Source organism: Chrysoperla carnea, unplaced genomic scaffold (genome assembly GCF_905475395.1).
Source record: "Chrysoperla carnea unplaced genomic scaffold, inChrCarn1.1, whole genome shotgun sequence".
In the NCBI taxonomy this organism is placed as follows: Eukaryota; Metazoa; Arthropoda; class Insecta; order Neuroptera; family Chrysopidae; genus Chrysoperla; species Chrysoperla carnea.
The window spans coordinates 22,677-46,272 of NW_025408296.1; the positions used below are offsets into that span (position 1 = coordinate 22,677).

Below are 23,596 nucleotides of genomic sequence, written 5' to 3' on the forward strand. Positions count from 1 at the left end.
CTTGGATCAAAAATTCAATGATTTGTATAGTCATGACTCTCAAATGGAAAAATCGAAAATATTCAAAAAATGTTTTTTCTATCGAAAAATGTCAAATTTGATCATTTTTGGCTTATTAATACTTAGTCCAGTCATAAAGGACCTCTATGTATACATTTTGACTTACTTGGATCAAAATTTCAATGATTTGTATAGTCATGACTCTCATGTTGAAAACTCGAAAATTTTCAAAAAATGTTTTTTCTATCGAAAAATGTCAAATTTGATCATTTTTGGCTTATTTATACTTAGTCCAGTCATAAAGGACCTCTATGAATACATTTTGACTTACTTGGATCAAAATTTCAAATGATTTGTATAGACATGACTCTCATGTGGAAAAATCGAAAATTTTCAAAAAATGTTTTTTCTATCGAAAAATGTCAAATTTGATCATTTTTGGCTTATTTATACTTAGTCCAGTCATAAAGGACCTCTATGTATACATTTTGACTTACTTGGATCAAAATTTCAATGATTTGTATAGTCATGACATTCTAGTTTTAAAATCGGAAATTTTCAAAAAATGTTTCTTCTATCGAAAAATGTCAAATTTGATCATTTTTGGCTTATTTATACTTAGTCCAGTCATAAAGGACCTCTATGTATACATTTTGACTTACTTGGATCCAAATTTCAATGATTTGTATAGTCATGACTCTCATGTTGAAAAATCGAAAATTTTCAAAAAATGTTTTTTCTATCGAAAAATGTCAAATTTGATCATTTTTGGCTTATTTATACTTAGTCCAGTCATAAAGGATCTCTATGAATACATTTTGACTTACTTGGATCAAAATTTCAAATGATTTGTATAGTCATGACATACTAGTTGTTAAATCGGAAATTTTCAAAAAATGTTTTTTCTATCGAAAAATGTCAAATTTGATCATTTTTGGCTTATTTATACTTAGTCCAGTCATAAAGGACCTCTATATATACATTTTGACTTACTTGGATCAAAATTTCAATGATTTGTATAGACATGACTCTCATGTGGAAAAATCGAAAATTTTCAAAAAATGTTTTTTCTATCGAAAAATGTCAAATTTGATCATTTTTGGCTTATTTATACTTAGTCCAGTCATAAAGGACCTCTATGTATACATTTTGACTTACTTGGATCAAAATTTCAATGATTTGTATAGTCATGACATTCTAGTTTTAAAATCGGAAATTTTCAAAAAATGTTTTTTCTATCGAAAAATGTCAAATTTGATCATTTTTGGCTTATTTATACTTAGTCCAGTCATAAAGGACCTCTATATATACATTTTGACTTACTTGGATCAAAATTTCAATGATTTGTATAGACATGACTCTCATGTTGAAAAATCGAAAATTTTCAAAAAATGTTTTTTCTATCGAAAAATGTCAAATTTGATCATTTTTGGCTTATTTATACTTAGTCCAGTCATAAAGAACCTCTATGTATACATTTTGACTTACTTGGATCAAAATTTCAATGATTTGTATAGTCATGACATTCTAGTTTTAAAATCGAAAATTTTCAAAAAATGTTTTTTCTATCGAAAAATGTCAAATTTGATCATTTTTGGCTTATTAATACTTAGTCCAGTCATAAAAGACCTCTATGTATACATTTTGACTTACTTGGATCAAAATTTCAATGATTTGTATAGTCATGACTCTCATGTTGAAAACTCGAAAATTTTCAAAAAATGTTTTTTCTATCGAAAAATGTCAAATTTGATCATTTTTGGCTTATTTATACTTAGTCCAGTCATAAAGGACCTCTATGTATACATTTTCACTTACTTGGATCCAAAATTCAATGATTTGTATAGTCATGACTCTCAAATGGAAAAATCGAAAATTTTCAAAAAATGTTTTTTCTATCGAAAAATGTCAAATTTGATCATTTTTAGCTTATTAATACTTAGTCCAGTCATAAAGGACCTCTATGTATACATTTTGACTTACTTGGATCAAAATTTCAATGATTTGTATAGTCATGACTCTCATGTGGAAAAATCGAAAATTTTCTAAAAATGTTTTTTCTATCGACAAATGTCAAATTTGATCATTTTTGGCTTATTTATACTTAGTCCAGTCATAAAGGACCTCTATGTATACATTTTGACTTACTTGGATCAAAATTTCAATGATTTGTATAGTCATGACTCTCATGTTGAAAACTCGAAAATTTTCAAAAAATGTTTTTTCTATCGAAAAATGTCAAATTTTATCATTTTTGGCTTATTTATACTTAGTCCAGTCATAAAGGACCTCTATGAATACATTTTGACTTACTTGGATCAAAATTTCAAATGATTTGTATAGTCATGACATTCTAGTTGTTAAATCGGAAATTTTCAAAAAATGTTTTTTCTATCGAAAAATGTCAAATTTGATCATTTTTGGCTTATTTATACTTAGTCCAGTCATAAAGGACCTCTATATATACATTTTGACTTACTTGGATCAAAATTTCAATGATTTGTATAGACATGACTCTCATGTGGAAAAATCGAAAATTTTCAAAAAATGTTTTTTCTATCGAAAAATGTCAAATTTGATCATATTTGGCTTATTTATACTTAGTCCAGTCATAAAGGACCTCTATGTATACATTTTCACTTACTTGGATCAAAAATTCAATGATTTGTATAGTCATGACTCTCAAATGGAAAAATCGAAAATTTTCAAAAAATGTTTTTTCTATCGAAAAATGTCAAATTTGATCATTTTTGGCTTATTAATACTTAGTCCAGTCATAAAGGACCTCTATGTATACATTTTGACTTACTTGGATCAAAATTTCAATGATTTGTATAGTCATGACTCTCATGTGGAAAAATCGAAAATTTTCTAAAAATGTTTTTTCTATCGACAAATGTCAAATTTGATCATTTTTGGCTTATTTATACTTAGTCCAGTCATAAAGGACCTCTATGTATACATTTTGACTTACTTGGATCAAAATTTCAATGATTTGTATAGTCATGACTCTCATGTTGAAAACTCGAAAATTTTCAAAAAATGTTTTTTCTATCGAAAAATGTCAAATTTTATCATTTTTGGCTTATTTATACTTAGTCCAGTCATAAAGGACCTCTATGAATACATTTTGACTTACTTGGATCAAAATTTCAAATGATTTGTATAGTCATGACATTCTAGTTGTTAAATCGGAAATTTTCAAAAAATGTTTTTTCTATCGAAAAATGTCAAATTTGATCATTTTTGGCTTATTTATACTTAGTCCAGTCATAAAGGACCTCTATATATACATTTTGACTTACTTGGATCAAAATTTCAATGATTTGTATAGACATGACTCTCATGTGGAAAAATCGAAAATTTTCAAAAAATGTTTTTTCTATCGAAAAATGTCAAATTTGATCATATTTGGCTTATTTATACTTAGTCCAGTCATAAAGGACCTCTATGTATACATTTTGACTTACTTGGATCAAAATTTCAATGATTTGTATAGTCATGACATTCTAGTTTTAAAATCGGAAATTTTCAAAAAATGTTTTTTCTATCGAAAAATGTCAAATTTGATCATTTTTGGCTTATTTATACTTAGTCCAGTCATAAAGGACCTCTATATATACATTTTGACTTACTTGGATCAAAATTTCAATGATTTGTATAGACATGACTCTCATGTGGAAAAATCGAAAATTTTCAAAAAATGTTTTTTCTATCGAAAAATGTCAAATTTGATCATTTTTGGCTTATTTATACTTAGTCCAGTCATAAAGGACCTCTATGTATACATTTTGACTTACTTGGATCAAAATTTCAATGATTTGTATAGTCATGACATTCTAGTTTTAAAATCGGAAATTTTCAAAAAATGTTTTTTCTATCGAAAAATGTCAAATTTGATCATTTTTGGCTTATTTATACTTAGTCCAGTCATAAAGGACCTCTATGTATACATTTTGACTTACTTGGATCAAAATTTCAATGATTTGTATAGTCATGACTCTCATGTTGAAAAATCGAAAATTTTCAAAAAATGTTTTTTCTATCGAAAAATGTCAAATTTGATCATTTTTGGCTTATTTATACTTAGTCCAGTCATAAAGGACCTCTATGTATACATTTTCACTTACTTGGATCAAAAATTCAATGATTTGTATAGTCATGACTCTCAAATGGAAAAATCGAAAATTTTCAAAAAATGTTTTTTCTATCGAAAAATGTCAAATTTGATCATTTTTGGCTTATTAATACTTAGTCCAGTCATAAAGGACCTCTATGTATACATTTTGACTTACTTGGATCAAAATTTCAATGATTTGTATAGTCATGACTCTCATGTTGAAAACTCGAAAATTTTCAAAAAATGTTTTTTCTATCGAAAAATGTCAAATTTGATCATTTTTGGCTTATTTATACTTAGTCCAGTCATAAAGGACCTCTATGAATACATTTTGACTTACTTGGATCAAAATTTCAAATGATTTGTATAGACATGACTCTCATGTGGAAAAATCGAAAATTTTCAAAAAATGTTTTTTCTATCGAAAAATGTCAAATTTGATCATTTTTGGCTTATTTATACTTAGTCCAGTCATAAAGGACCTCTATATATACATTTTGACTTACTTGGATCAAAATTTCAATGAGTTGTATAGACATGACTCTCATGTGGAAAAATCGAAAATTTTCAAAAAATGTTTTTTCTATCGAAAAATGTCAAATTTGATCATTTTTGGCTTATTTATACTTAGTCCAGTCATAAAGGACCTCTATGTATACATTTTGACTTACTTGGATCAAAATTTCAATGATTTGTATAGTCATGACTCTCATGTTGAAAAATCGAAAATTTTCAAAAAATGTTTTTTCTATCGAAAAATGTCAAATTTGATCATTTTTGGCTTATTTATACTTAGTCCAGTCATAAAGGACCTCTATGTATACATTTTAACTTACTTGGATCAAAAATTCAATGATTTGTATAGTCATGACTCTCAAATGGAAAAATCGAAAATTTTCAAAAAATGTTTTTTCTATCGAAAAATGTCAAATTTGATCATTTTTGGCTTATTAATTTTTAGTCCAGTCATAAAGGACCTCTATGTATACATTTTGACTTACTTGGATCAAAATTTCAATGATTTGTATAGTCATGACTCTCATGTTGAAAACTCGAAAACTTTCAAAAAATGTTTTTTCTATCGAAAAATGTCAAATTTGATCATTTTTGGCTTATTTATACTTAGTCCAGTCATAAAGGACCTCTATGAATACATTTTGACTTACTTGGATCAAAATTTCAAATGATTTGTATAGACATGACTCTCATGTGGAAAAATCGAAAATTTTCAAAAAATGTTTTTTCTATCGAAAAATGTCAAATTTGATCATTTTTGGCTAATTTATACTTAGTCCAGTCATAAAGGACCTCTATGTATACATTTTGACTTACTTGGATCAAAATTTCAATGATTTGTATAGTCATGACATTCTAGTTTTAAAATCGGAAATTTTCAAAAAATGTTTCTTCTATCGAAAAATGTCAAATTTGATCAATTTTGGCTTATTTATACTTAGTCCAGTCATAAAGGACCTCTATGTATACATTTTGACTTACTTGGATCAAAATTTCAATGATTTGTATAGTCATGACTCTCATGTTGAAAAATCGAAAATTTTCAAAAAATGTTTTTTCTATCGAAAAATGTCAAATTTGATCATTTTTGGCTTATTTATACTTAGTCCAGTCATAAAGGACCTCTATGAATACATTTTGACTTACTTGGATCAAAATTTCAAATGATTTGTATAGTCATGACATTCTAGTTGTTAAATCGGAAATTTTCAAAAAATGTTTTTTCTATCGAAAAATGTCAAATTTGATCATTTTTGGCTTATTTATACTTAGTCCAGTCATAAAGGACCTCTATATATACATTTTGACTTACTTGGATCAAAATTTCAATGATTTGTATAGACATGACTCTCATGTGGAAAAATCGAAAATTTTCAAAAAATGTTTTTTCTATCGAAAAATGTCAAATTTGATCATTTTTGGCTTATTTATACTTAGTCCAGTCATAAAGGACCTCTATGTATACATTTTGACTTACTTGGATCAAAATTTCAATGATTTGTATAGTCATGACATTCTAGTTTTAAAATCGGAAATTTTCAAAAAATGTTTTTTCTATCGAAAAATGTCAAATTTGATCATTTTTGGCTTATTAATACTTAGTCCAGTCATAAAGGACCTCTATGTATACATTTTGACTTACTTGGATCAAAATTTCAATGATTTGTATAGTCATGACTCTCATGTGGAAAAATCGAAAATTTTCTAAAAATGTTTTTTCTATCGACAAATGTCAAATTTGATCATTTTTGGCTTATTTATACTTAGTCCAGTCATAAAGGACCTCTATGTATACATTTTGACTTACTTGGATCAAAATTTCAATGATTTGTATAGTCATGACTCTCATGTTGAAAACTCGAAAATTTTCAAAAAATGTTTTTTCTATCGAAAAATGTCAAATTTGATCATTTTTGGCTTATTTATACTTAGTCCAGTCATGAAGGACCTCTATGAATACATTTTGACTTACTTGGATCAAAATTTCAAAGGATTTGTATAGTCATGACATTCTAGTTGTTAAATCGGAAATTTTCAAAAAATGTTTTTTCTATCGAAAAATGTCAAATTTGATCATTTTTGGCTTATTTATACTTAGTCCAGTCATAAAGGACCTCTATATATACATTTCGACTTACTTGGATCAAAATTTCAATGATTTGTATAGACATGACTCTCATGTGGAAAAATCGAAAATTTTCAAAAAATGTTTTTTCTATCGAAAAATGTCAAATTTGATCATTTTTGGCTTATTTATACTTAGTCCAGTCATAAAGGACCTCTATGTATACATTTTGACTTACTTGGATCAAAATTTCAATGATTTGTATAATCATGACATTCTAGTTTTAAAATCGGAAATTTTCAAAAAATATTTTTTGTATCGAAAAATGTCAAATTTGATCATTTTTGGCTTACTTATACTTAGTCCAGTCATAAAGGACCTCTATGTATACATTTTGACTTACTTGGATCAAAATTTCAATGATTTGTATAGTCATGACATTCTAGTTGTTAAATCGGAAATTTTCAAAAAATGTTTTTCCTATCGAAAAATGTCAAATTTGATCATTTTTGGCTTTTTTATGCTTAGTCCAGTCATAAAGGATCTCTATGTATACATTTTGACTTACTTGGATCAAAATTTCAATGATTTGTATAGTCATGACTCTCATGTTGAAAAATCGAAAATTATCAAAAAATGTTTTTTCTATCGAAAAATGTCAAATTTGATCATTTTTGGCTTATTTATACTTAGTCCAGTCATAAAGGACCTCTATGTATACATTTCGACTTACTTGGATCAAAATTTCAATGATTTGTATAGTCATGACTCTCATGTTGAAAAATCGAAATTTTCAAAAAATGTTTTTTCTATCGAAAAATGTCAAATTTGATCATTTTTGGCTTATTTATACTTAGTCCAGTCATAAAGGACCTCTATGTATACATTTTGACTTACTTGGATTAAAATTTCAATGATTTGTATAGTCATGACTCTCATGTTGAAAAATCGAAAATTATCAAAAAATGTTTTTTGTATCGAAAAATTGCAAATTTGATCATTTTTGGCTTATTTATACTTAGTCCAGTCATAAAGGACCTCTGTGTATACATTTTGACTTACTTGGATCAAAATTTCAATGATTTGTGTAGTCATGACATTCTAGTTGTTAAATCGGAAATTTTCAAGTATGTTTTTTCTATCGAAAAATGTCAAATTTGATCATTTTTGGCTTATTTATACTTAGTCCAGTCATAAAGGACCTCTATATATACATTTTGACTTACTTGGATCAAAATTTCAATGATTTGTATAGACATGACTCTCATGTGGAAAAATCGAAAATTTTCAAAAAATGTTTTTTCTATCGAAAAATGTCAAATTTGATCATTTTTGGCTTATTTATACTTAGTCCAGTCATAAAGGACCTCTATGTATACATTTTGACTTACTTGGATCAAAATTTCAATGATTTGTGTAAATTATTATCACTTCCATAGTGATATAATTGTTTACTTTTGTTTCAATTGACATACCTGAACTAAAGATTTTTATAATTTATATTGTGTTAGAATCATAAACGTTTATTAGTGGACATTCTATTAAATAACGTTGTAATTTAATTTATTCCTTTCAGGTATGTTTTTGTTTGTAAATTTAGTGTAATTCCTTTATATAATTTTGTCAATATATTCCTTTCAGGATTAAATACAATCTCGTTATTTATTCAATAAATTAATAACTTACAAATTAAATTACAATCATTTAAGATGGAAAAATTGTTTGTCCACTTAATAAGAAGAAGCGATGAATATTTTGAATTAGCTGGACTATCCGAAGATAAGCGGTTATGGTTTAGCTTACCAGATGAACATAAAAATTTATATGAACATAAGGTATTATCATCAAAAACCACCATTAAAAGTGCAATTGCTGCTATTAAACCGATTAATGGTTTCCGAAAAATTGGCATTAAATTAGATGAGGATTTGAAAAAAGAATATTTTGATGAAGATGGAAACCTTAGCTACAAAAACTATCCGTTACAGGAATCTGTAGTTTTTTTTGATGTGAGTGAAAAACTCCAAGAAGAAAATTTTTTAATTAAAAGAATCAAGGAATTAGAATTAAAATTAAATGACAAAGATGAGATAAAATTGCAAAATATAGAAAAGAAGTTTGTTCTTGATAAATATGACAAAACACAAAACCCTTCTGAGTGGTTTTCTAAATTTGAAAGTGAATGTGACCGAAATAAAATAAAAAGTGGTACCCAGATGATTGAAGCTTTACGATTTTTTGTCGCTGGATCGGCCAAACACTGGTATGAAGGAAATTTGAAAAAATTTGGTCTAACTAATTGGTCTGAATGGCGAAATTCATTTTTTTCCATTTTTATTGACAAAGGTTGGACAGCTGTCAGAAAAGCATATACCTATAAATACTTAGGCGGCTCATTGATCGATTACGCTTTAACAAAAGAAAATTTATGTTTAGAAGTAGAAAGTGATAGTACTATGAGTTCCAGAATAAACTTGATTGTAATGGGTTTACCATCTCAAGTTCAAGACGAGCTAGATCGCGAAGACATTAACACTATAAAAAAATTATACAATGAACTCCGAAAGCTAGATGGTCAATATAATAAACGTTCGAAAGAAAATAAACCATATGATAATCGGCATGAAAAAACAAAATTAGGAGAATCGACTAAAAAGAAACAAATTGATATACCCTTGAAAAAACCATGCTACATGTGTGAAGCTCTTGGTTGGAAAAATCGATTTCATCCCTCTAACGAATGCCGAAATAAAATACTGTACGCTCAGAAAAAAGAATCTAATTTAATTGAAACGAAATCTGATTCAGAAAATGAGGCTGAAATGATGAAAATGGAAATTGACCGAAATTCTTTAAACTAGAGAGCCCGGATAATTTGATTCCATTAATTCATATAAACGTAATTATTGATGATAAAATGAAAATAAAAGCAGTGTATGACTCAGGATCTAACGTGAGTCTAATTAATCAAAGAGTTGTAGATGTATTAAAAACAAGTTTGTTAAAGCATAACACTGCATTCAAGACAATTAATGGTTTCAATTTTAGTTCGGCCCGGGCAAACATAAAGCTTAAAATTGGAAATATTACAAACAATTTGAATACTTTTGTAGTTAAAAATTCAGAATTTTCTTATGACCTGTTACTAGGTTTAGATGCTATTAAAAAATTTAAACTAATTCAAGACGAGAATTTAAACATATACCAAAAACCTAAAAATGATGAGATGCTCCAAATAAGAAGTAATCAAAATCAGAAGAAATCTTGTGAAATTTCTAACAAAATAATTACAAATGAAAATAAAGAAGATAAAGAAAATGTAAAGAAAGAAGATAATATAGATGTAAAGAAAGAAGATAATAAAGATGTTAAAAATTTTAATAAAGAAGGTAAAATCAATGAAAATGAAAAAGAAGAGAAAAACACTGAAAATATTAGAATTTACCATCAAGAAGAAACTAATGAAAATCAGTTCAAACCTAAATTAGATCACATAGATGGATATGAAAAAAAAGTAGAACTTTTAAATATTATTGAAAATCACAAGAAAATTTTTGCCAAAAATAAATTTGATGTCGGTAAAGTAAAGTCTAGAGAGGCCGAAATAAAGTTAATGAGAGATGAATATGTTACGGCCCGCCCTTATAAATGTTCTATACCAGATGAACGTGAAATCAAAGATCAAGTACAGAAGTTACTAGCATCCGATCTAATAGAGGAATCTGATTCACCGTTCGCATCACCGGTAACACTCGCATATAAAAAAGAAGATGGAAGAAAATCAAGGCTTTGCATCGATTTTAGAAACTTAAATAAAATAACTATCCCAGAGTGCTACCCATTTCCAACAATAAATGATATAACGGAAAAAGTTTCGAAATGTAAATACTTTACTGTTGTTGATATAAACTCCGCTTTTTGGTGTATTAGGTTAAAAGAAAAGGACCGTGAGAAAACTTCTTTCGTTACAAAGTACGGGAAATTTATGTTCAAAGTATTACCTTTTGGATTGAAAAATGCTCCTGCAATCTTTCAACGCATACTTTCAAATATTATAAGACGAAATAACCTAGATGAGTTTTGCGTCAACTACATGGATGACTGTCTTATTTTCTCACGCAATTGGAAAGATCACATGCAACATATCTCAAGATTTCTTGAAGTAATAGGAGAAGAAGGATTTAAATTAAAGCTCGAAAAGTGTAAATTTGCAGCCCAATCGGTTAAGTATCTTGGCCATTACATTGAAGAAAATAAAATATCACCAGCACAAGAAAATTTAAAGGCAATAAAAAATTTGAAAAGACCTACAGATAAATCTGGGGTTCGAAGTGTTCTAGGAACAATAAATTACTTTATAAAATATATCGATCATAGTGCTCAAAAATTTGAGCCCCTTCACAGATTGCTGAAAAAAAATACTGAATTTATTTGGACGGAAGAATGTGAACGCAGCTTCTCCATGATCAAAGAATATCTGTGTTCCCGTCCAATTTTATCAATTTATGATGTCGAAAAAGATGTTTACATTGACACAGACGCTAGTCAAAAAGGACTTGGAGCGACTTTGAGGCAACCACAGTCAGATGGTCTATTACACCCTGTAGCTTATTTTTCTAGAAAACTGTCAGAAAGAGAAAAGAAAATGGAAACGATTCATTTAGAATGCAAGGCGATAAAAGAAGCCATTAAATACTGGAAATACTATCTTATTGGACGAAAGTTTTTCGTTTGTAGTGACCATAAACCATTGGAAAATTTAAGAACAAAGTCACGAACTGATGAGATTCTTGGCGATCTGGTCCACTACTTGTCACAATTTAATTTCCAGATAATATATAAAAAAGGAAAAGAAAATATTATCGCTGATTTACTATCACGGCAACCAGTTTTAGAATATTTCGAAAATGAAGATGTCATTCAAGTGGTCAATTTAATAGAATTGTCTGAAATAAAGAGGGATCAATATGAAAATCAAAGAGAACTTACAACTGCAAAGGGAACTGAGCGTAGACACGATATTATATTTAAGATGTTAAAAGGAAGAAAGCGGATTTTTTGTATCGGAAAAGTTAGGCCTTGAAATAATTAACAAGTTGCACAATCACTATGGTCACATTGGTGTTGCACAAATGAGAAACAAAATACGACAACACTACTATTTCAAAAATTTAGATAAACTTATCATTGACTTTTGTAAAGGCTGTGTGACATGTAGGCAAAGTAAAACTCGCCGAGGAAGATTGATTGGAAAATTGTCAAGAATTGGACCTGCAACAGAACCCTATGAAATATTGTCCATAGATACAGTGGGTGGTTTTGCCGGAAATAAGTCTATAAAGAAATTTATGCACATACTAGTGGATCATTTTAGCAGGTATGCTTGGATTTCTACTACAAAAAGCCAATGCGCAAAAGATTTTATAAATCTTATACATCCGATCGCTAAAAATAATAAAATAAAGTTGATTCTTGCCGATCAATATACTGGACTAAATTCCGTAGAACTCAAAAATTACCTAAATAGAAGAGGTATCCAACTTGTTTTTACAAGCATAGATTGTGCAAGTTCAAATGGTCTCAACGAACGTTTAAATCAAACTCTAGTTAATAGAATTAGGTGTAAAATTATTGATGGAGATAAACGAGCATGGCCTACGATTGCTGCTGAATGTGTTGAAAATTATAACTCAACGATTCATAGCTCTACTAACTATGAGCCACAATATCTGCTCCTAGGCAAGAAATCAAACATTTCGCCAATATATGAACCACCTAGTGATTTAGCTGAAGACCGCCAGCAAGCTTTCATTAATTCATCCAGAAGTTTTATGGAAAATAAAAAAAGAGTTGACAAAAATCGAACAACTTTTCAATTTGAAATTGGAGATCTTGTGTACGTAGAGAATGGGAACAAATTAAATCGCAATAAAATGGACAAAGTTCGCCTTGGGCCTTTTAAAATATTAAGCCGGATTTCATCTTCGTTTTATGAAGTTGATTGTGGCAAGAAAAGAAGTGAATCAAATTATTTTCATAGCAGTAAGCTGTCACCTTTTACTTCGCAAAAAATGACTTCGGGGGGGAAGGTGTAAATTATTATCACTTCCATAGTGATATAATTGTTTACTTTTGTTTCAATTGACATACCTGAACTAAAGATTTTTATAATTTATATTGTGTTAGAATCATAAACGTTTATTAGTGGACATTCTATTAAATAACGTTGTAATTTAATTTATTCCTTTCAGGTATGTTTTTGTTTGTAAATTTAGTGTAATTCCTTTATATAATTTTGTCAATATATTCCTTTCAGGATTAAATACAATCTCGTTATTTATTCAATAAATTAATAACTTACATTTGTATAGTCATGACATTCTAGTTTTAAAATCGGAAATTTTCAAAAAATGTTTTTTCTCTCGAAAAATGTCAAATTTGATCATTTTTGGCTTATTTATACTTAGTCCAGTCATAAAGGACCTCTATGTATACATTTTGACTTACTTGGATCAAAATTTCAATGATTTGTGTAGTCATGACATTCTAGTTGTAAATTCGGAAATTTTCAAAAAATGTTTTTTCTATCGAAAAATGTCAAATTTGATCATTTTTGGCTTATTTATACTTAGTCCAGTCATAAAGGACCTCTATGTATACATTTTGACTTACTTGGATCAAAATTTCAATGATGTGTATAGACATGACTCTCATGTGGAAAAATCGAAAATTTTCAAAAAATGTTTTTTCTATCGAAAAATGTCAAATTTGATCATTTTTGGCTTATTTATACTTAGTCCAGTCATGAAGGACCTCTATGTATACATTTTGACTTACTTGGATCAAAATTTCAATGATTTGTATAGTCATGACATTCTAGTTGTAAAATCGGAAATTTTCAAAAAATGTTTTTCCTATCGAAAAATGTCAAATTTGATCATTTTTGGCTTTTTTATGCTTAGTCCAGTCATTAAGGACCTCTATGTATACATTTTGACTTACTTGGATCAAAATTTCAATGATTTGTATAGTCATGAGTCTCATGTTGAAAAATCGAAAATTTTCAAAAAATGTTTTTTCTATCGAAAAATGTCAAATTTGATCATTTTGGGCTTATTTATACTTAGTCCAGTCATAAAGGACCTCTCTGTATACATTTTGACTTACTTGGATCAAAATTTCAATGATTTGTATAGTCATGACTCTCATGTGGAAAAATCGAAAATTTTCAAAAATGTTTTTTCTATCGAAAAATGTCAAATTTGATCATTTTTGGCTTATTTATACTTAGTCCAGTCATAAAGGACCTCTATGTATACATTTTGACTTACTTGGATCAAAATTTCAATGATTTGCATAGGCATGACTCTCATGTTGAAAAATCGAAAATTTTCAAAAAATGTTTTTTCTATCGAAAAATGTCAAATTTGATCATTTTTGGCTTATTTATACTTAGTCCAGTCATAAAGAAACCTCTATGTATACATTTTGACTTACTTGGATCAAAATTTCAATGATTTGTATAATCATGACATTCTAGTTGTAAAATCGGAAATTTTCAAAAAATGTTTTTTCTATCGAAAAATGTCAAATTTGATCATTTTTGGCTTATTTATACTTAGTCCAGTCATAAAGGACCTCTATGTATACATTTTGACTTACTTGGATCAAAATTTCAATGATTTGTATAGTCATGACATTCTAGTTGTTAAATCGGAAATTTTCAAAAAATGTTTTTTCTATCGAAAAATGTCAAATTTGATCATTTTTGGCTTATTTATACTTAGTCCAGTCATAAAGGACCTCTATGTATACATTTTGACTTACTTGGATTAAAATTTCAATGATTTGTACAGACATGACACTCATGTTGAAAAATCGAAAATTATCAAAAAATGTTTTTTGTATCGAAAAATTGCAAATTTGATCATTTTTGGCTTATTTATACTTAGTCCAGTCATAAAGGACCTCTATGCATACATTTTGACTTACTTGGATCAAAATTGCAATGATTTGTATAGTCATGACATTCTAGTTGTTAAATCGGAAATTTTCAAAAAATGTTTTTTCTATCGAAAAATGTCAAATTTGATCATTTTTGGCTTATTTATACTTAGTCCAGTCATAAAGGACCTCTATATATACATTTTGACTTACTTGGATCAAAATTTCAATGATTTGTATAGACATGACTCTCATGTGGAAAAATCGAAAATTTTCAAAAAATGTTTTTTCTATCGAAAAATGTCAAATTTGATCATTTTTGGCTTATTTATACTTAGTCCAGTCATAAAGGACCTCTATGTATACATTTTGACTTACTTGGATCAAAATTTCAATGATTTGTATAGACATGACTCTCATGTGGAAAAATCGAAAATTTTCAAAAAATGTTTTTTCTATCGAAAAATGTCAAATTTGATCATTTTTGGCTTATTTATACTTAGTCCAGTCATAAAGGACCTCTATGTGTACATTTTGACTTACTTGGATCAAAATTTCAATGATTTGTATAGTCATGACTCTCATGTTGAAAACTCGAAAATTTTCAAAAAATGTTTTTTCTATCGAAAAATGTCAAATTTGATCATTTTTGGCTTATTTATACTTAGTCCAGTCATAAAGGACCTCTATGTATACATTTTGACTTACTTGGATCAAAATTTCAAATGATTTGTATAGTCATGACATTCTAGTTGTTAAATCGGAAATTTTCAAAAAATGTTTTTTCTATCGAAAAATGTCAAATTTGATCATTTTTGGCTTATTTATACTTAGTCCAGTCATTAAGGACCTCTATATATACATTTTGACTTACTTGGATCAAAATTTCAATGATTTGTATAGACATGACTCTCATGTGGAAAAATCGAAAATTTTCAAAAAATGTTTTTTTCTATCGAAAAATGTCAAATTTGATCATTTTTGGCTTATTTATACTTAGTTCAGTCATAAAGGACCTCTATGTATACATTTTGACTTACTGATCAAAATTTCAATGATTTGTATAGTCATGACATTCTAGTTTTAAAATCGGAAATTTTCAAAAAATGTTTTTTCTATCGAAAAATGTCAAATTTGATCATTTTTGGCTTATTTATACTTAGGCCAGTCATAAAGGACCTCTTTGTATACATTTTGACTTACTTGGATCAAAATTTCAATGATTTGTATAGTCATGACTCTCATGTTGAAAAATCGAAGATTTTCAAAAAATGTTTTTTCTATCGAAAAATGTCAAATTTGATCATTTTTGGCTTATTTATACTTAGTCCAGTCATAAAGGACCTCTATGTATACATTTTCACTTACTTGGATCAAAATTTCAATGATTTGTATAGTCATGACTCTCAAATGGAAAAATCGAAAATTTTCAAAAAATGTTTTTTCTATCGAAAAATGTCAAATTTGATCATTTTTGGCTTATTAATACTTAGTCCAGTCATAAAGGACCTCTATGTATACATTTTGACTTACTTGGATCAAAATTTCAATGATTTGTATAGTCATGACTCTCATGTTGAAAAATCGAAAATTTTCAAAAAATGTTTTTTTCTATCGAAAAATGTCAAATTTGATCATTTTTGGCTTATTTATACTTAGTCCAGTCATAAAGGACCTCTATGTATACATTTTGACTTACTTGGATCAAAATTTCAATGATTTGTATAGACATGACTCTCATGTGGAAAAATCGAAAATTTTCAAAAAATGTTTTTTCTATCGAAAAATGTCAAATTTGATCATTTTTGGCTTATTTATAATTAGTCCAGTCACAAAGGACCTCTATGTATACATTTTGACTTACTTGGATCAAAATTTCAATGATTTGTATAGACATGACTCTCATGTGGAAAAATCGAAAATTTTCAAAAAATGTTTTTTCTATCGAAAAATGTCAAATTTGATCATTTTTGGCTTATTAATACTTAGTCCAGTCATAAAGGACCTCTATGTATACATTTTGACTTACTTGGATCAAAATTTCAATGATTTGTATAGTCATGACTCTCATGTTGAAAAATCGAAAATTTTCAAAAAATGTTTTTTCTATCGAAAAATGTCAAATTTGATCATTTTTGGCTTATTTATACTTAGTCCAGTCATAAAGGACCTCTATGTATACATTTTGACTTACTTGGATTAAAATTTCAATGATTTGTACAGACATGACACTCATGTTGAAAAATCGAAAATTATCAAAAAATGTTTTTTGTATCGAAAAATTGCAAATTTGATCATTTTTGGCTTATTTATACTTAGTCCAGTCATAAAGGACCTCTATGTGTACATTTTGACTTACTTGGATCAAAATTTCAATGATTTGTATAGTCATGACTCTCATGTTGAAAACTCGAAAATTTTCAAAAAATGTTTTTTCTATCGAAAAATGTCAAATTTGATCATTTTTGGCTTATTTATACTTAGTCCAGTCATAAAGGACCTCTATGTATACATTTTGACTTACTTGGATCAAAATTTCAAATGATTTGTATAGTCATGACATTCTAGTTGTTAAATCGGAAATTTTCAAAAAATGTTTTTTCTATCGAAAAATGTCAAATTTGATCATTTTTGGCTTATTTATACTTAGTCCAGTCATTAAGGACCTCTATATATACATTTTGACTTACTTGGATCAAAATTTCAATGATTTGTATAGACATGACTCTCATGTGGAAAAATCGAAAATTTTCAAAAAATGTTTTTTCTATCGAAAAATGTCAAATTTGATCATTTTTGGCTTATTTATACTTAGTTCAGTCATAAAGGACCTCTATGTATACATTTTGACTTACTGATCAAAATTTCAATGATTTGTATAGTCATGACATTCTAGTTTTAAAATCGGAAATTTTCAAAAAATGTTTTTTCTATCGAAAAATGTCAAATTTGATCATTTTTGGCTTATTTATACTTAGTCCAGTCATAAAGGACCTCTTTGTATACATTTTGACTTACTTGGATCAAAATTTCAATGATTTGTATAGTCATGACTCTCATGTTGAAAAATCGAAGATTTTCAAAAAATGTTTTTTCTATCGAAAAATGTCAAATTTGATCATTTTTGGCTTATTTATACTTAGTCCAGTCATAAAGGACCTCTATGTATACATTTTCACTTACTTGGATCAAAATTTCAATGATTTGTATAGTCATGACTCTCAAATGGAAAAATCGAAAATTTTCAAAAAATGTTTTTTTCTATCGAAAAATGTCAAATTTGATCATTTTTGGCTTATTAATACTTAGTCCAGTCATAAAGGACCTCTATGTATACATTTTGACTTACTTGGATCAAAATTTCAATGATTTGTATAGTCATGACTCTCATGTTGAAAAATCGAAAATTTTCAAAAAATGTTTTTTCTATCGAAAAATGTCAAATTTGATCATTTTTGGCTTATTTATACTTAGTCCAGTCATAAAGGACCTCTATGTATACATTTTGACTTACTTGGATCAAAATTTCAATGATTTGTATAGACATGACTCTCATGTGGAAAAATCGAAAATTTTCAAAAAATGTTTTTTCTATCGAAAAATGTCAAATTTGATCATTTTTGGCTTATTTATAATTAGTCCAGTCACAAAGGACCTCTATGTATACATTTTGACTTACTTGGATCAAAATTTCAATGATTTGTATAGACATGACTCTCATGTGGAAAAATCGAAAATTTTCAAAAAATGTTTTTTCTATCGAAAAATGTCAAATTTGATCATTTTTGGCTTATTAATACTTAGTCCAGTCATAAAGGACCTCTATGTATACATTTTGACTTACTTGGATCAAAATTTCAATGATTTGTATAGTCATGACTCTCATGTTGAAAAATCGAAAATTTTCAAAAAATGTTTTTTTCTATCGAAAAATGTCAAATTTGATCATTTTTGGCTTATTTATACTTAGTCCAGTCATAAAGGACCTCTATGTATACATTTTGACTTACTTGGATTAAAATTTCAATGATTTGTACAGACATGACACTCATGTTGAAAAATCGAAAATTATCAAAAAATGTTTTTTTGTATCGAAAAATTGCAAATTTGATCATTTTTGGCTTATTTATACTTAGTCCAGTCATAAAGGACCTCTATGTATACATTTTGACTTACTTGGATCAAAATTGCAATGATTTGTATAGTCATGACATTCTAGTTGTTAAATCGGAAATTTTCAAAAAATGTTTTTTCTATCGAAAAATGTCAAATTTGATCATTTTTGGCTTATTTATACTTAGTCCAGTCATAAAGGACCTCTATATATACATTTTGACTTACTTGGATCAAAATTTCAATGATTTGTATAGACATGACTCTCATGTGGAAAAATCGAAAATTTTCAAAAAATGTTTTTTCTATCGAAAAATGTCAAATTTGATCATTTTTGGCTTATTTATACTTAGTCCAGTCATAAAGGACCTCTATGTATACATTTTGACTTACTTGGATCAAAATTTCAATGATTTGTATAGACATGACTCTCATGTGGAAAAATCGAAAATTTTCAAAAAATGTTTTTTTCTATCGAAAAATGTCAAATTTGATCATTTTTGGCTTATTTATACTTAGTCCAGTCATAAAGGACCTCTATGTGTACATTTTGACTTACTTGGATCAAAATTTCAATGATTTGTATAGTCATGACTCTCATGTTGAAAACTCGAAAATTTTCAAAAAATGTTTTTTCTATCGAAAAATGTCAAATTTGATCATTTTTTGGCTTATTTATACTTAGTCCAGTCATAAAGGACCTCTATGTATACATTTTGACTTACTTGGATCAAAATTTCAAATGATTTGTATAGTCATGACATTCTAGTTGTTAAATCGGAAATTTTCAAAAAATGTTTTTTCTATCGAAAAATGTCAAATTTGATCATTTTTGGCTTATTTATACTTAGTCCAGTCATTAAGGACCTCTATATATACATTTTGACTTACTTGGATCAAAATTTCAATGATTTGTATAGACATGACTCTCATGTGGAAAAATCGAAAATTTTCAAAAAATGTTTTTTCTATCGAAAAATGTCAAATTTGATCATTTTTGGCTTATTTATACTTAGTCCAGTCATAAAGGACCTCTATGTATACATTTTGACTTACTTGGATCAAAATTTCAATGATTTGTATAGTCATGACATTCTAGTTTTAAAATCGGAAATTTTCAAAAAATGTTTTTTCTATCGAAAAATGTCAAATTTGATCATTTTTGGCTTATTTATACTTAGTCCAGTCATAAAGGACCTCTTTGTATACATTTTGACTTACTTGGATCAAAATTTAAATGATTTGTATAGTCATGACTCTCATGTTGAAAAATCGAAAATTTTCAAAAAATGTTTTTTCTATCGAAAAATGTCAAATTTGATCATTTTTGGCTTATTTATACTTAGTCCAGTCATAAAGGACCTCTATATATACATTTTGACTTACTTGGATCAAAATTTCAATGATTTGTATAGTCATGACTCTCATGTTGAAAAATCGAAAATTTTCAAAAAATGTTTTTTCTGTCGAAAAATGTCAAATTTGATCATTTTTGGCTTATTTATACTTAGTCCAGTCATAAAGGACCTCTATGTATACATTTTGACTTACTTGGATCAAAATTTCAATGATTTGTATTGTCATGACATTCTAGTTTTAAAATCGGAAATTTTCAAAAAATGTTTTTTTCTATCGAAAAATGTCAAATTTGATCATTTTTGGCTTATTTATACTTAGTCCAGTCATAAAGGACCTCTATGTATACATTTTGACTTACTTGGATCAAAATTTCAATGATTTGTATAGTCATGACTCTCAAATGGAAAAATCGAAAATTTTCAAAAAATGTTTTTTCTATCGAAAAATGTCAAATTTGATCATTTTTGGCTTATTAATACTTAGTCCAGTCATAAAGGACCTCTATGTATACATTTTGACTTACTTGGATCAAAATTTCAATGATTTGTATAGTCATGACTCTCATGTTGAAAAATCGAAAATTTTCAAAAATGTTTTTTTCTATCGAAAAATGTCAAATTTGATCATTTTTGGCTTATTTATACTTAGTCCAGTCATAAAGGACCTCTATGTATACATTTTGACTTACTTGGATCAAAATTTCAATGATTTGTATAGACATGACTCTCATGTGGAAAAATCGAAAATTTTCAAAAAATGTTTTTCTATCGAAAAATGTCAAATTTGATCATTTTTGGCTTATTTATAATTAGTCCAGTCACAAAGGACCTCTATGTATACATTTTGACTTACTTGGATCAAAATTTCAATGATTTGTATAGACATGACTCTCATGTGGAAAAATCGAAAATTTTCAAAAAATGTTTTTTCTATCGAAAAATGTCAAATTTGATCATTTTTGGCTTATTAATACTTAGTCCAGTCATAAAGGACCTCTATGTATACATTTTGACTTACTTGGATCAAAATTTCAATGATTTGTATAGTCATGACTCTCATGTTGAAAAATCGAAAATTTTCAAAAAATGTTTTTTCTATCGAAAAATGTCAAATTTGATCATTTTTGGCTTATTTATACTTAGTCCAGTCATAAAGGACCTCTATGTATACATTTTGACTTACTTGGATCAAAATTTCAATGATTTGTATAGACATGACTCTCATGTGGAAAAATCGAAAATTTTCAAAAAATGTTTTTTCTATCGAAAAATGTCAAATTTGATCATTTTTGGCTTATTTATACTTAGTCCAGTCATAAAGGACCTCTATGTATACATTTTGACTTACTTGGATCAAAATTTCAATGATTTGTATAGTCTTGACATTCTAGTTTTAAAATCGGAAATTTTCAAAAAATTTTTTTTATATCGAAAAATGTCAAATTTGATCATTTTTGGCTTATTTATACTTAGTCCAGTCATAAAGGACCTCTATGTATACATTTTGACTTACTTGATCAAATTTCAATGATTTGTATAGTCATGACTCTCATGTTGAAAAATCGAAAATTTTCAAAAAATGTTTTTTCTATCGAAAAATGTCAAATTTGATCATTTTTGGCTTATTAATACTTAGTCCAGTCATAAAGGACCTCTATGTATACATTTTGACTTACTTGGATCAAAATTTCAATGATTTGTATAGTCATGACTCTCATGTTGAAAAATCGAAAATTTTCAAAAAATGTTTTTTCTATCGAAAAATGTTAAATTTGATCATTTTTGGCTTATTTATACTTAGTCCAGTCATAAAGGATCTCTATGTATACATTTTGACTTACTTGGATCAAAATTTCAATGATTTGTATAGTCATGACTCTCATGTTGAAAAATCGAAAATTATCAAAAAATGTTTTTTCTATCGAAAAATGTCAAATTTGATCATTTTGGCTTATTTATACTTAGTCCAGTCATAAAGGACCTCTATGTATACATTTCGACCTACTTGGATCAAAATTTCAATGATTTGTATAGACATGACTCTCATGTGGAAAAATCGAAAATTTTCAAAAAATGTTTTTCTATCGAAAAATGTCAAATTTGATCATTTTTGGCTTATTAATACTTAGTCCAGTCATAAAGGACCTCTATGTATACATTTTGACTTACTTGGATCAAAATTTCAATGATTTTGTATAGTCATGACTCTCATGTTGAAAAATCGAAAATTTCAAAAAATGTTTTTTCTATCGAAAAATGTCAAATTTGATCATTTTTGGCTTATTTATACTTAGTCCAGTCATAAAGGACCTCTATGTATACATTTGGACTTACTTGGATCAAAATTTCAATGATTTGTATAGTCATGACATTCTAGTTGTAAAATCGGAAATTTTCAAAAAATGTTTTTTCTATCGAAAAATGTCAAATTTGATCATTTTGGCTTATTTATACTTAGTCCAGTCATAAACGACCTCTATGTATACATTTGGACTTACTTGGATCAAAATTTCAATGTTTTGTATAGTCATGACTCTCATGTTGAAAAATCGAAAATTTTCAAAAAATGTTTTTCCTATCGAAAATGTCAAATTTGATCATTTTTGGCTTATTTATACTTAGTCCAGTCATAAAGGACCTCTATGTATACATTTTGACTTACTTGGATCAAAATTTCAATGATGCGTATAGTCATGACATACTAGTTGTTAAATCGGAAATTTTCAAAAAATGTTTTTTCTATCGAAAAATGTCAAATTTGATCATTTTTGGCTTATTTATACTTAGTCCAGTCATAAAGGACCTCTATGTATACATTTTGACTTACTTGGATCAAAATTTCAATGATTTGTATAGACATGACTCTCATGTGGAAAAATCGAAAATTTTCAAAAAATGTTTTTTCTATCGAAAAATGTCAAATTTGATCATTTTTATCTTATTTATACTTAGTCCAGTCATAAAGGACCTCTATGTATACATTTTGACTTACTTTGATCAAAATTTCAATGATTTGTATAGTCATGACATTCTAGTTTTAAAATCGGAAATTTTCAAAAAATGTTTTTTCTATCCAAAATGTCAAATTTGATCATTTTTGGCTTATTTATACTTAGTCCAGTCATAAAGGACCTCTATGTATACATTTTGACTTACTTGGATCAAAATTTCAATGATTTGTATAGTCATGACATTCTAGTTGTTAAATCGGAAATTTTCAAAAAATGTTTTTCCTATCGAAAAATGTCAAATTTGATCATTTTTGGCTTTTTTATGCTTAGTCCAGTCATAAAGGATCTCTATGTATAAATTTTGACTTACTTGGATCAAAATTTCAATGATTTGTATAGTCATGACTCTCTTGTTGAAAAATCGAAAATTATCAAAAAATGTTTTTTCTATCGAAAAATGTCAAATTTGATCATTTTTGGCTTATTTATACTTAGTCCAATCATAAAGGACCTCTATGTATACATTTCG

At 27.6% G+C, this 23,596-nt stretch overlaps 1 protein-coding gene across 1 annotated transcript; it reads left to right on the forward strand.

Annotated features, from left to right (window-relative positions):
* Positions 1-8,308: 8,308 nt before the first annotated feature.
* Positions 8,309-9,565, forward strand: LOC123304877. The gene has a single exon (XM_044886439.1). The coding sequence runs from the start codon at positions 8,411-8,413 to the stop codon at positions 9,560-9,562; it is 1,152 nt and encodes a 383-aa protein (XP_044742374.1). The 5' UTR covers positions 8,309-8,410; the 3' UTR covers positions 9,563-9,565.
* The last annotated feature ends 14,031 nt before the right edge of the window (positions 9,566-23,596 follow it).